A 14690-nucleotide genomic window follows, 5' to 3' on the forward strand; every position below is an offset into this window, starting at 1 on the left:
GTTTAACTTGGTTAGACTTAGTTCATAAAAAGATTTGAATGTGTAGTATTTCTTTTACATATATATAAGTAAATACTTATTTAGAAATTTACTTTTTATACAATTAGAAGTCAATTCTTATTGAGATTCATAATTGAAAAAATTCTTTCAATTAATGTAATTGTTACAGAAAAAAATAAAACTAATATAAAAAAAAGATAAATAACACTCTTTCGAGTTGATTTCTAAGAAAAAAATATAAATTTCATTTAAATTGAGAATTGATCATTCTAATAACATCTAATATGAATTTTTTAAATTGACTATGAAGTACTAAAAATTGAATAAAAAATTATTGTGGGGTCAAATTTAATAATTAAGTGGGGACAAATAAATATTATTATCATATACTACTCAAAAAAAAATTAAATCGTAGTGGGGGCGATTGCCCCCACACTCATGTACATACATCCGTCCCTGAATTTATTTGCCTCCAATTGAACCCCAAGGGTTAAAATGAAAAGTAGAATACAGAAATTTTATTTTTGTTATAGTATTTATAGACTCAGTAACATTATGAGTCCTTGTTTAAATATATTTCTGTTTTTGGATTCTGAATGTACATAGATTTTTTTCCTCTTCATGTAAATGGAATAAGGGTTTAGCTACCGATTTTCACGAAAAATTGGTTGCTAAATCGGCCGCTATTTCTATAATTTTTTGTAGTGATATATCAATTAATTTTAAAAAATATAATTTGGCAAATTATGTGTGTAATTTGTATTAAAAAAAATTGTTATAAAATAAATATTGTGCTTTTATAACTAAAGAAATGAAAAATGTTACAAAATCAAGTTATATTTTGCAACAGAATTTTGTGATAGGGAAAATTATATTGTTACGAAAAATATCTCATTGGATAAAATTTGTTATCATTTTTGCAACATATTTTAGTTTTTGTATTAAAAATTTTTGTTACAAAATATTACTTTATATTATAACAGTTTCATTTTTTGTTATAAAAATCTTTTATAACGGGACATACCGCGACAATCTTTTTTTGTTACAAATTTCTTTGGTTTTAAAATTCAGATTTTTTGTAACAATTTTTTTTTTTGTTACAACTACTACTTTTTCCTGTAGTACCAGGCCGGTTTCAGTGTAATTCTGAGAAGAATACATTTAAGTAGATTCAATAAACACTAAAGAAATACAAATATATGATCATGCATGAGTTGCATGTCAATTATAAAGTGAAAATCGCAACTAACAGTAGGGCAATGAAGTCATCAGAAGGCGATCTTCCCATCATCAGTTCAAGGTTTATGCATGGATGGCAATGGTGCAGTTAAGAGAATGATGATCAACACTTGCACGTTAAAGTTAGATGAATTCAGTAGCTATGGTGATCAGATTGTTAACCACATAATGAAACTGTGACAAGACAAAAATCATCTACTCTTGATTTCTTCCTCATAGTGATTTGAATTAGTCACTAAAAGCAAAGGTTACAACAGCACGCACCTTAGAATTACTTGAGTGAGATTGCATTACAATAAGTAACAAAAGGTAGGAGTGCAAGTTAAGCTAATTAAACGTAACTTTTCCATCAAATTGTCCACTAGCATTACAGCTCTCAGTGCTCACTCATGGGTCATCATGGTAAATGCCACTAGATACTAGTCAATAATTAACGACTCACCCCTGCCCTTTATATATGCAACTTCTTTACACTTCTATACATCCACTGAATCTAGCTGCGACGACGCACATGGAATCAAGTGCAAACAATCATCTTAAACCCAAAGAAGAAGACAGCTTAAGTCTTGCCATGGAAATGCTGGGTCTGAATGTGGTTCCACTGGCGGTGAAGGCGCCATGCTCTCTGCAAAGGAAATTGCGTCTCAGATTGGGAGCAAAAACCCAGAAGCACCTCAAATGCTGGATCGCCTTCTTAGGTTGTTGGCAAGTCACTCTCTCCTTCGTTGCTCTGTTTCCCAACAAGATCATAGTCACAGACTCTACAGCCTCTCCCGGTCTCCCCTCGCTCCAAGACCAACCTTGGCTTTGCTTCTCGACAATGTCTTCTACCAAAGCTGGTCGCACTTTTCTCTCTGTTAACTTTAAAATGAATGAATAAACAAATTGCTATCAGGAAGGAAGTGAAAGGAGCAATTATGGAAGGTGGAATTCCATTCAACAGGGCTTATGGCATGCATGCCTTTGAGTATCCAGGCGTAGATCAAAGATTCAATGAGGTGTTCAACATCAAAACTCTGGTCGACGTTGGTGGTGGTTTTGGGGTGAATCTTCATTTGATCACTTCCAAATATCCGCATGTAAAGGCTATTATTAATTTTGACTTGCCTCAACATGCTCCTCTCTATGCTGGTAAAATATCTGCAATTACTCAATTTATAGAAACTCTTACGATGGCCAACTATTGTATTGGGAAGGAATTAATGAATTGAATATTGAACTTGGTTCAATTTGTAATTTCTCTCCTTAATTCGAAGATGGAGTACTTGCATTGGTTTGCCACGTCTCTTCTCCGGGTTATGGAGATCTTCAAGTAGATTACTACTGTTGTCAAATGTTGGCAGATTACCAATACTTTTCCTTATATAAATACAATTAAGTAAAGCATCAATTTTCTAGAAGTGGATTATTAATTTACATAAATGGTTACATTTATTGTTCGTGCTAACTTAGAGATTACATTCCATTGGAATAAAATGAGTATGGTTTACATGTTCACCAACACAAGGACAAGGCTACAACATCGAACTCTTTTCCGTGTAGAAGATTTCTTAATCTTTTAGTAGCTGCTGCCTATTATTTCCTTGTATGTTTCTTTTACTTTGCGTATGAAAGCGTCCCTGTCTGGCTTGAAAACTAGGTTCTTATATGCAAACCACCCAGTGTAGCCAATGCCTACGACCTCAAGAAGCCCCGGAACTAAAGGAAGCCTATCAATTGCTGAGATGACCCCAGTGGAGCCCCAGAGTGCAACGCCACCAAATACGGCTATTGAGCTCACTGCATATTTATCTTCAACTTTGTCCCAAGCTTCTTGAAGAGTCTTGACAAATTCAGGCAGCTCAGCCACCTCAACTGAGGCAACATCTGTTGCTACCGCAGACGGCGGAGCCTCTCCGGTGGTAGCCATAGCCATAACATTGCGAGCGAGCTTGCGACAGAAAGCAGTGGCCTTGGAAGTACGAAGGGGAAGCGTGGGAAGGGTCACACTTTGTGGGGAAGAAGTGGAGGAATGCTTTGGAGCCTTGGCATCAACAAGTGTTGATGAAGATGATATAGTGAGAGTGGAGGAAGAGGTTGAAGCCATTGCTGAGTGCTACCGCTACTGAACCGTACTGTTGATGTGTTTGTTATGGGAGAGGGTCAGATATTGCCACTGGTTCAAGTGCAGCGCCACTCGTTTCTCTTAATCTGGATAAACCAATGCTGACATGGCTGTAAGATAGGCCTTTTATGGATACAAGCTTTATGCTTGCCATTTTCGACACTACAAGACAAATAATGAACAAGCCCCAATTGCCAGTAAACACGTGAAAAGGCCCTAGCCCATAGAAAATGGCAAGCCCATCTTCGTCAACATTTAAGCCCAGCCCAAACTGCTCATGTTACTGTAAAAATTAAAGAAAAATACCTAAATCAATTTTAAGAATTTTTTTATTGAATAATCAAATTCTTCACAAATTTTAATTTTTAGTTGTTTTCCTCATTAAAAAAATTTAAATTATTAAAAAAATATATGTTATTAAAGTTGTGTCTACTTTACTCTACTAGGGTTAGGAGAAATTCTAATTGTAAGTTTATCTTCACTCTTGTGAGTGACTTCAATCAACCAATAGCAGCACTAACTGCCTCTTAGAGGTGTGATGCACGTGTGGCTGATGAAGAGGAGGAAGTTTTGAGATCTAATGATGAGAACATTGAGGAGAGTATTAAAAAGTGTAATTAAAATTAGATTAGAAGATTGCTGACTGATTGAAAATTTAGTTTCAGAACATTGGAGGGTGTTCTCTGATATGGTGGTAGCCAGAAAGCTTTAGGGTGCTTGATCATGGAGAAAATGTATTTCAATTCTTCAGCAGCGAGGTGGATATGCTAAGAGTGAAAAAAGAAGGACCATAGCTATTTAAGAACTATATACTACATCTCAAACGCGGGAGGAGAGATTACTTGATTGATGAGAAAGAATTCTCCCACATTCCGATACGGATCAAACTATGGGGTTTATCAGAACAATATAAAAGTAAAGGGATTGGTAAGAGGATAGGAGGCTCTTTAGAGAAAGTTATAGACGTGGATCTGTTTAAGATGAGAGAAAAAGAAGATCACATTGTTAAAATACTGGTACAACTTGATAGAATTTGCAACTGAGCCAGTAAAGGCAGATGGCGGACGATGCGCTTGAGAAAGAATCTGCGCTTGGTGAATGAGTAGATGGGTTGCACTGTTGGAGACTTCGACCATGACGATCACTGGCGGCGAGCTCGAGGAAGACACAGTGACGCATCGATTGTTAAATGATGAAGCAACGCGAATGACTGGACGAAGATACGATGGCCCTAAACGCAACGGACGGCGACGCACTCCTTACGACGATGGGGAGACCTAGGGTTGTGTTTTGGCCTTTTGGGAGAATGAGAGTTAAGAGTTGAGAGGGGGAATAGTTCCAGGAATTCAACATTGAAGAACTTGACTATTTTTTTATCCCTGAATGCAAAACAACGTTTTATTAGAACCGATCGAATCTTAATTGGATTTGACTGACTGATTCTTAGCCGGTTCAACAGTTTGCAAACGATTTTGAAATTAATTATTTTTTATAATAAACTAAATTATATTAGTGTCCGATTCACGGTTGCATTGGTCCAATCGATTGGTCCGGTCTAATTTTCAAAAACCATGCACAGGATAGCAAAACTTTTGTCTCTATTTTTTCAAACTCGATACACGTAGACAAACACCCTAATCACATCTGTTACCAACCAAATTTTCCAAAAATAAATAAATAATAAGATAGCCTATGCAACATTGGAGTACACATTTGTTTTTTATCTTTTGTGCTCACATGACACTGGCATGTGCAAACAATAAACGGTTGCCCTGTGTTTCCCGTTTCCCAGCCATTTCTGCCATCTCTTTTTCAAGCGAAGAACCGCCATCATCAGTTAATGTCTTAATGAAGTCAATATCTTATCAACTGCCTCTGCAATTTCATTTGCTGACCCTAACTTGCTGTCTTCTTCAATCTGCATAATATTATTATATTATTAATTAATAAATACAGGGAACTAGGGAAGCTAGCTAGCTAGTTTCTGTTGGTAATTAGCTAGGTTGCAAAGTCAGAAGAAGACTAGGCTTCATTGACTTGATTCCACTTTGGAGAAGAGAGAAAAATGAATTGAAAAAGTAATACCTTGAGACTGAAAGAATAGAGAACTGAAGAATCTGAGGATGTGATGTTGAGATGAAGAATAGGGAGCCTTAGGTTCTCCAATGCAACGATTGCATTTATCAATAGCCCTGCTCTCTTCTCGCACTGAATTCTCAAATTGACATGGCTTTGAATCACACTCACCTCAATGCCTCCCACCTTTGACCTTCTCTCTGCCTTAGCCTCATTCCCACCACTTGCTTCTTCTTTCCCACCATCCTCTTCTTCCTTGTTTCTCATCCTTCTTTGGGCCTCAAGGGATTCAACTAACTGCTCCAATTCCTTCACAAAGTCTATTGCACCCCCTATGATTGATGCATGGTCACCCTATACATGAAAGTTACTAGCAGCTTAGCTAAAGGTTGGAACTTTTACATGTTGAGAGCAAAAGAATTGATTTTGAACGTACCCTTTGAATATAGGAAGGGTGCATGAGAGACTTTAGAACACTGAGATGCTCATTCATTTGGCGCCGCCTATTGCGTTCCACAGCAATGTGGGTCATGCGCTGGTTCTCAACCTCTTCCTTGTCCTTGTCTTTACTTTCTCTTCCTCTCTTCCTCTTCCTCACCCGTTCCTGATGATGATGTTTCGATAACCTGGTATCTTTATTAGCCCAAGCAGCATCACTGCCTGAACGTGTGTACTGTTCAAATTCATTGATTTCGGATTCCAATGTGGGTATGTAGGGCGTCCCTTCCCATGGTTTCTTAAGATGCTGCGGGGATTCCACGCTTTGAAGCATCTGAAGGAATGGCATGTTACCCTCCAAGCTTGATATCAAAGTTTGTTCTTCATGTTCATCCTCCTTGACTTTGAAGTTACTCTCTCTATCGACAAAACCTTGTTCCAAGCTATTCACTACTTCTAGGTGCTCAGCAAACAACTGCAGTAATAATTTAGAAAAGAAAAAGAATTAGAGAAGAAAGAAATAAAGAATATATAATGGGGTGGGGTGGAGTCTGAATCTCAATGAGGGACGAAAATAGAATGGGGACAGAGAGAGGGCATGTGTTTGAAGGAAATAACAAAAATGCATTTAATGCGGAATAATGGATGGTAAATAGGTAACATACAGAGGAGTCAAGGGGTCCTTGAAGCTGAAGCCTCTCCATCAAATTAAAGCTAAGCAAGAGTATTGATAATAAGTGATTGGGAGTGGGAATGGAAGGGTGACCAACATTCCGTATAATGCGTGAGTGATGCTAACAAAGGAATGGCATTAAATGTAACCAGACCCCATATGCAACAATGTGTTATTCCATAGCTTTGTGTTCTGATGTAACTATACTAGCAAGGTTGCTCTCTTTAACGTAGATTATGCACTCAAGAATAATAATAATAAATGCTGTACTTGGAGAGAGAAGGGGAGAATTAGAGTGGGGTTAAAAGAGTAAGGACCAAGGGCTGAGGAATGGATGATAAAAGGGAAAGAGGAGAGGGATGTGGTAAGAAATGTAAGGTGGAAAATACCCAAGTGGATGTGGGATACAATATGTCTGTGTAAACGAATCATCATGAAACTGTAAACTGAGAGAGTTGGTGAACGTTGCAGTATCAACACAGAGAGAGAGAGAGAGAGAGAAAGGTCCCATCCAAACCCAATTATTGGCGGTGGCAGTTTTGTCCAACAGCAAGGACTGGAAGTGGTAGTTGTGGATGAGAGAAACAAAGCTAAATGGCTTTCTTTGTATGGATTGATAAAGTGATGAATTTTGAAGTGAATACAGTAGACAGAAATAAGTTACTCTTTTGTGATCACTTATTTACGGCTAATTTTTTTTGTTATGGAAGTAAAAGTGGTGATATATTTTAACATGGTAATTTTTAGTGTTTTTTAAAATTGTGGAAGTATACAAATTCCTGGCACCGATTTCTGTACTTAAAAATTTTTAATTTTTTTTTTAACACAAATTCTGGGACCGATTTGTGTACCAACACAAATCCCTGGCACCGATTTGTGTACCCTACACAAATCCCTGGCATCGATTTGTGTACTTCTCACAAATCTCTGACACCGATTTTTACTTCTCTAGTTAAACGATCCCACATTTAAATATAACACCCCAACAATCCACATTTAAGAAAAACACCACTACTACTCCAATATTAAAAATAAAAAATTCCTTATTTACCCATAGGTGAATTTACAATTTCGACCGCGCATGGACTGTAAAACTCCAAGTACGAAGCAAAGCTCAAGTACAGGGTGCTTCTGAAATAGTCATCTTTCTTTAACGATGCTGTGCTGCACTACTGAGAGGAAGGCACGTGTCATGTGTGAAATCTAGTTTCGAACACACAAACCAAGTCAAAGCTTTGGTTTATAAGGTGTAGGGATGGCGATATGTATTTAGGATTAGGTATTTAATCCGACCCCATCCGGTCGGGTAGGGTTGCTAATCCGATCTGTAGCGGGTAGGATTGGATACGGTTAAAGTTTTTGTGCGAGTCGAGTAGGGTGTGGGTTGAGTCTTAATTCTATCCGACTAACCTGCACTTTATATATGTATATGTTATATATTTATATAAAAATATATTTTAAGTGGATGTTAAACCAAAGACCTCTCACTAAATATAAAAGATTCATCACCACTAAAAAAAATTATTAATTGATAATTTAATTTTTTTTAAATAAAATTTAATTCTATTTTAAATTATCATCAAATTATATAATAATGTTGTATCTTTTTTTGTAACTCGCAGATAGGGTCAAGTACCCGCAGGTTAAGAACGGATAGAGTTAGGGTTGAAATATTCTCAACTCGCAGATAAGATATGATTAAGTTTATATAAAAATTTCAACCCGTAGGTAGAATTAGAGTTGGATCTAAACTCTATTCTACCCTACTCATTGCCACCCTTAATAAGATGTGTTGGTTTAACCGGGTTGTCCATTTCTTTTTATTTTTGGTCAACCATCTTTGTTTTTTGTGATGCTAGCTTGTATTCCTTTTTGTTTTTGATTGAGCTATTTAGTTTATTTTTTTAACCCAATATTAATTTTATCAGCAAAAAATTTAAAATATTATATCTTTTTCCAACAAATAATATTTTCAATTAGAGCAAGTCCAAAACCCCAAAATAATAAACTTTTAATTACACAAATAATTTAATAATGTATTTTTTTTAGGGACAATTTTTTTTGAGACAATAATCCTACAAGTTAATACAATTATTTTAAGCAAAATAAATAAGAAGGTATATTTTTAATTAAGAGCAATACAATCAATTTAATTAGGTATTAGAAGAACATTAAAACTTAGTTTCTTGGACTCCTTTTCAATATTATGATTTGGGCAATAAGCCTAAAATCTTATATAATTCTTTTAAATAAAATGAATATGATACTTTTAATTAAGAGCAATTTCAAAAAATATAAAACATGTAACTAAATGAGACTTTGATAGGGTATTATAACGAAATAAAATAAAGAGTAAAGTACAAATTAGTCTTTTACGTTTGGCGTAATTCTGTTTTGATCCTTAAAGTTTAAAGTATTTTATTTGAATAAAAAATGTTTCATTTACCTTCAATATAGTCCCACCATGAGGTTAAAGTTAAATAATTAACGGAATATTTTAATACAAGAACAAGGTCGATAATCCAGAGAACAAGTACAAGTTCCAGAGGCACAAAATCAACTGTGAATGCATCAATACATTTATTTATGTAAGAAGAATGATAAATAAATATATTGATGCATTCACGGTTGATTTTGTGCTTCTAGAGCTTGTACTTGTTCTCCAAATTATCGACCTTGTTCTTGTACTGCTGTCATGTATGACATTTCATTAATTATTTAACTTTGATCTCACGGTGAGACTACATTGAAGCTAAATGAAACTTTTTTTGATTCAAATATAATACTTTAAATCTTAAGGACCAAAACAGGATTACGCTCAAACGTAGAGACCATTTAATACTTTATCCTAAAATAAATTTTTGTAAAATTAGTGCTATGGCTTTGTAATAATTCAAGGTAAAAATTTATTCGAATAGCGATCGATTATAGCAACAAAAAAAACTAGTTGTTAATAACGACTAATTTAACGATCAATATAAAATTTTTAGAATCATAAAAATGTTGATCGCTAAATTACATCCAGCAACTGATTTTAGCAACTATAAAAATATATATGTATACACTAAAATAATAATTAAAAATTTTATTTATATATTAAAATTAACCATTAAAATTAGTTATTATATATTTGTGTATAAATATATATGTTATTTAATTTATTTTTAATGTAAATTATGTTTCTAATATATATTTTATATTAGTAATTGTTTTAAAAGAAGTGGTAAAGTGATGAATTTTGGAGGGAATAGACAGAATAAGTTACTCTTCTGTGATCACTTATTTACCCATCGGTGAATTTACATTTTTGACTGCACATGGACTGTAAGTCCGTGACACTCCAAGTACGAACCAAAACTCATGAAATAGTCATTACCATCAAAATGTATTTTACATTAACTTTCAAAGAGTGGTCCCATGACACTGCCGTAACACAAATTTTGACAAGTACAAACTCCAAAACAGAGGAACTCTGTTTCTGTTTCCCACGAGTACAATCATATTTATAAAGATTCCTAGAAAAATTATTGAAAGATTTTCAAGTGTATCGTCGTACTGATGTATCAGTGATTTTTAATCGTTGATCTTAATTATAAACATTATATATATTTTTTATAATTAAGATCAACGGTTAAAAATCACTGAAATACAAGTACGACGGTACACTAAAATTTTCCAAAATTATATGATAGAGAGAAGTAGCGGCTAGCGCTCTATCTGTATAGTAACATGACTAATATTATAAACTCTTGTGATATAGTCAATAACCTTGTCCAGCACCATGTCTGCATTCACTTCTGGCCTAACTATAACATGGCAAGCCAGCAAAACCTTCCCAACAGTGATGGCCCAAATATGCAACTCATGAACAGCCAACACTTCTTCCATCTCCAGCAGTCCCCTTTGGACCTCCGCCGCATCTATTTCACGCGGCGTGCTCTCCATCAGAACTTCCAGAATCTTCCTTAGCATCTTTATAGTTGTCCCCAAAACTATTACCGAAAATACTAGAGTGCAAATTAAGTCAACTATTTGCCACTCCGGCTTCCACCATATGATTCCTCCACCAATCATTACCCCCACACTCTGGATAGAATCTCCAAGTACATGCAGATAAGCCCCTTGCACATTCACATTTTTTGATTCCCCAAGAAGCTGTGTAGAATCCTCTTTTGTATGTTTTGTGTGATGATGATTATGATCATGACCCAATAAGAAAGCCATAATGATGTTAACAACTAAACCAAATGCAGCAACGAGGAACATTAAGAAGCCATTGACCTCACGAGTCCCTGAAATAATTCTCTGAATGGCTTCATACACTAGAATCCCAGCAAGCAACCATATCAACTGGATAGAAAGCAGAGCACCGAGAATCTCTATCCTGAAAAACCCGTATGATTGGCGAGGATTGGATTCCCATCCAGCAGCCCATAAAGAAAACAAAGAGATTGCGAATGCTGCAACATCTGAAAGCAAATGTGCTGCATCAGTTAATATTGCCAGACTATTTGCTTTGATCCCTCCAACTACTTCAACGCTCATGAAAATAACACAAAGCACCACTGCTATTAAAAGCTTTCGCATGGAAGCTGATCTCTCTTCCGAATCCTTAGAGAACCCACATGCTGCTTCCCCACAAATTTTTCTACTTACTCCTCCCTTCCTCCTTCCTAAGTCAGGAAGATCTCCACTGATTTCAATGACTTGTGCTTCCATAGGTGCTGATGAGGTGTGTGCGTGTGAATGAATATGACTATAAATTTTGAGCCTCCAAGTGAATAAATACCCTATAAGAAAGATACAATAATAATCAAATGACTGCACATTATGACACTGATGATCCGTCAAAATCATAATAAACACTGTATTATGGAAATTTATGCAAGTCCTGTTCTGTTGACAACATTTTTTTCTTATAAGCCTAGTAGATTGTGACGTTTTCTCTCATCATAAGAGAATACCTCAACCAAAACAGCAAGCACAGAAGTTTGGTTTAGCTGATATATTTATTGATTAATTGATAGTGATGAAAAAGAAGTTCCTGTATCCACTGCTACTTTGCTACTGGAACTTACAAGGATTTGAGCTTCAGCTTGAGCTTGGTTCTTCAAGACAGGGGCCTAGGTTCAAGCATTGCCAATTCACTACTGGACACAGGTTCTCTTCCCATCACTGGGGAATATACGATTCCCATTATTTGGTTATTATACCCAGTAACCCAGATAAGGAAAAGGGACCAAGAATATATTTTTTTTAATCAAAAGTGAAAACCCGTAAGAGAGAAGACAGAAAAGGAGGAGAAGAAAGCAAAAGGAATGAATGAGACAGATTAAGAAATGGCGTCTGCTTAATTTGTTTAGCGATTTATTTATAGAAACAAGAAAGACACTGTTAATAACATATGCTATGTAGTTGGGACTGGTAACTGGTGGTCCATTGAAGGATGTTCACTCTTTTGACTTCACAACTCCGAACCAGATTGAATGACTGTTGTCAATTTCCCAAAACACGTGAATCTCCACTTGTTCGCTCCAAGTTTTCCTACTCCAAAATATGGCTAATTTTTTTTATATGAAAAAAATATTAGGGTTTTTATTTAAAATATGATTATTTAGTGTAATTATAGTTGGATAAATTTTACAAGTCAACATGTAGAGTGCGTACAACTATTTTTTTTATTTTTAATATTGAATTAATGTTAGTGTTTTTTTAAATTGTGATCTATTGTGGTATTTTTTTAAAATGTGGAATAATTTAATGTATGGAGTACAAATCGGACCGTCCGATTTTTAAAAGGTACAGAAATCGGACCGTCTGATTTTTAGGTACACAAATCGGACTGTCCGATTTTTGTACTCGGACCGTCCGATTTCTCTACTCCAAATTTTTAAAATTTTTTCAACATAAATCGGTGGGTTCGATTTGTATACCCCCATAGTTTTGAAAAACACCAAAAATCACCACGTTAAAGTATAACACTCATTTTACTATCATATCAAAATTTTTTAACTTGCGTGCAACACATCGTGTCAAGCTGTAATTATAGGTGGATATTTTATGCACGTTTACAATATTGTAATATATTTTAAATATCAATATTCAACTAAAACACTATTTTCATCTTCATATTAAAAATAATTTCTGCCAAATATTTTTTCCTAATTAATGTGATAGCTATAATATTTTTTTACTGCCCACAAAATCTTTTAATCTAATATACTAACAATTAATTCATTGCAAATTTAAATTACATTTAAGAATTTATTACTTACTAATGAGTTATTGTATAAAGGTTTGAACTAGACACTTGGGTGAGTGGAAAAGAGATATTTCACAATTCAAATTAGTTTGATAATTTTTTTTGTTGGGTCTTGAGTTAGTTTGGTAGTTATAATCTATAATCATAAATAATAATCAGAAGAATCCTAGCAAGCGCATATTCAACTTTTATCCCTTAGTTTCATAGGTCAATGATTAATTTATCGTGGATCTAAATTTCATTTAAAGGTTCGTCGCTAGCCAATGAGTTGCTACATGCATAAGGCAGGATTCAAATTACCGACACTTATTTAAGCGGATGAGTGAACCGACTACTCAACCAACCCGAGTTAGTTAACTTTTTTGTTTTTATTTGGTCGTTGTGGTGCTGTGAACTTTATTCCTTTGATACGGCCCACACTTTATTGGAATAGTAGAGCCCATCTATTAAACTTGAGGCCTATTCTCAATTCAATCTAAGTTTCTTGTTTTTCCACCACATTTTGTTGGGCTTTCTGCCTTCTTTTAATGGCTTTCACACCATGATTTGCTGTTGCAAATTATTTGTCAATGTTTGCACAGCTTTATGTACATATTTTCTTTTGTAGATTTTTATAGATATATAAAAAAATATTTTAACTTTTTTCATTTCTTATAAATCACTTTTAACATAAAAATATGTTAATGCCCCTCTAGTTCAGTGCTATAACTTGTGAGCAATAAACTAATGTTAATACTTAATAATGAATTTCTATTTTCTATTTTCTATTTTCTATTTTCTAAAGTGATTCCTTTAACTTTACCCAATGGTTAGGGTTCTGTAGGACTTGTCAAAAGCTAACTCACTTATTCTTACAATCTTACTTATTAGGCAGCTTCTTCGTTATTCCACTAACATAACAAATGCAGGAACCCGATACCCTGAGCACAAGCTTCGCATTCAAAATCAACATCCGATAGTGACGAATTTCATGGTTGCGATGCCCATCATTCTGCCTCTAATAATTTTATTCTTCGTCCGTAATATGATTATCTCCTATATATATTTGTGGACCCATTCCAATTTCCAAGACACCACTTGTCACTCCCTTGTCTTAACTAGGACCAACCGCATCTAAATAATCAAGCACATTTTTTCATAGCGGTAATATCAGGAGAACAAAAAAAAATTATTTTATTTTATTTAATATTTATTAATTTTAATAATATTACATTAATTTTAATTATTTTTAACTAATTTTTTTGTTTACTAACCATTTTCATTTTCCTAATTCACTGCTAGTAGTAAAATTAAATTATGCACTAACCAGTTATCAAACACCAAATTACAGAAATAACATTTAAACTCGAGCCATAAATGTCAATTATAGCAACAATAACAAAAATTATAAAAAATATCTAATAACAAAAAATTATAAAAATAATTAATAAATACTAAATAAAATAAATTCTAACTATTTTTATTAAAAAAAAACGAATAACAAAAGAGATAAAATTATTTGCCCCCACTCGTTTCTCTTTTCTTAGTTCTACAAATGCAAATAAGAAGTCCGAAAGAAAAATTTATAGCCTACATTTATTCCGTTTCTTACCATACAAGATAAAGTTCGTCTTTCCAATTGAAAGATATAAAGATAGGAGCCAAAATAATGGCATATATTGTTAGGCATGAATCCCTTTGGCTTTACAAAAGCATAGCACTTTATACTTTTAGAGAAGAATGATAAAGTCATTTGCTGCATCAATAAGTGCCATGCGTTTTGCAATTTTTATTCACGTGTGAACAATATTGAACAGGGCGGAGCTAGATAAAATATTAGAGGGGGCAAAAAATATTTACACAATAAAATAATATTAAAATAAAATTTTAAGGGGAAGCTAAACTGAAATTTACATATA

At 34.3% G+C, this 14690-nt stretch overlaps 4 protein-coding genes across 4 annotated transcripts; 1 reads left to right on the plus strand and 3 right to left on the minus strand.

The window, feature by feature from the left end:
• The first annotated feature begins 1843 nt into the window (after window positions 1-1843).
• On the plus strand, window positions 1844-2700 carry LOC130932554 (cathecol O-methyltransferase 1-like). Its single transcript, XM_057861898.1, has 2 exons — window positions 1844-2078; window positions 2135-2700. The coding sequence occupies exons 1-2, from the start codon at window positions 1858-1860 to the stop codon at window positions 2448-2450; spliced, it is 537 nt and encodes a 178-aa protein (XP_057717881.1). The 5' UTR covers window positions 1844-1857; the 3' UTR covers window positions 2451-2700.
• On the minus strand, window positions 2630-3444 carry LOC130932685 (protein CURVATURE THYLAKOID 1B, chloroplastic). Its single transcript, XM_057862078.1, has one exon. The coding sequence runs from the start codon at window positions 3323-3325 to the stop codon at window positions 2798-2800; it is 528 nt and encodes a 175-aa protein (XP_057718061.1). The 5' UTR covers window positions 3326-3444; the 3' UTR covers window positions 2630-2797.
• A 1736-nt stretch (window positions 3445-5180) lies between these two features.
• LOC130932560 (transcription factor bHLH67-like) lies at window positions 5181-6561 on the minus strand. Its single transcript, XM_057861905.1, has 4 exons — window positions 6523-6561; window positions 5856-6332; window positions 5429-5773; window positions 5181-5261 (listed from the first exon to the last, which is right to left on the minus strand). Exons 1-4 carry the CDS (start codon window positions 6559-6561, stop codon window positions 5181-5183), a joined length of 942 nt encoding a protein of 313 aa, XP_057717888.1.
• A 3674-nt stretch (window positions 6562-10235) lies between these two features.
• Window positions 10236-11249, minus strand: LOC130932566 (metal tolerance protein 1-like). Its single transcript, XM_057861912.1, has one exon. It carries the CDS (start codon window positions 11247-11249, stop codon window positions 10236-10238), a length of 1014 nt encoding a protein of 337 aa, XP_057717895.1.
• Window positions 11250-14690: the final 3441 nt, after the last annotated feature.

This window comes from Arachis stenosperma, chromosome 6 (genome assembly GCF_014773155.1).
Source record: "Arachis stenosperma cultivar V10309 chromosome 6, arast.V10309.gnm1.PFL2, whole genome shotgun sequence".
In the NCBI taxonomy this organism is placed as follows: Eukaryota; Viridiplantae; Streptophyta; class Magnoliopsida; order Fabales; family Fabaceae; genus Arachis; species Arachis stenosperma.

Bases quoted from the DNA above. Each gene is read 5' to 3' on its own strand.
- LOC130932554 (XM_057861898.1), top strand. From the start codon at position 1,858: ATGCTCTCTGCAAAGGAAATTGCGTCTCAGATTGGGAGCAAAAACCCA. The intron at 2,079-2,134 runs GTCGCACTTTTC...AATTGCTATCAG, and splicing joins AATGTCTTCTACCAAAGCTG to GAAGGAAGTGAAAGGAGCAA.
- LOC130932685 (XM_057862078.1), bottom strand. From the start codon at position 3,325: ATGGCTTCAACCTCTTCCTCCACTCTCACTATATCATCTTCATCAACA.
- LOC130932560 (XM_057861905.1), bottom strand. From the start codon at position 6,561: ATGGAGAGGCTTCAGCTTCAAGGACCCCTTGACTCCTCT. The intron at 5,774-5,855 runs GTACGTTCAAAA...TTTCATGTATAG, and splicing joins ACCCTTCCTATATTCAAAGG to GGTGACCATGCATCAATCAT. The intron at 5,262-5,428 runs GTATTACTTTTT...AATATTATGCAG, and splicing joins TCTATTCTTTCAGTCTCAAG to ATTGAAGAAGACAGCAAGTT.
- LOC130932566 (XM_057861912.1), bottom strand. From the start codon at position 11,249: ATGGAAGCACAAGTCATTGAAATCAGTGGAGATCTTCCTGACTTAGGA.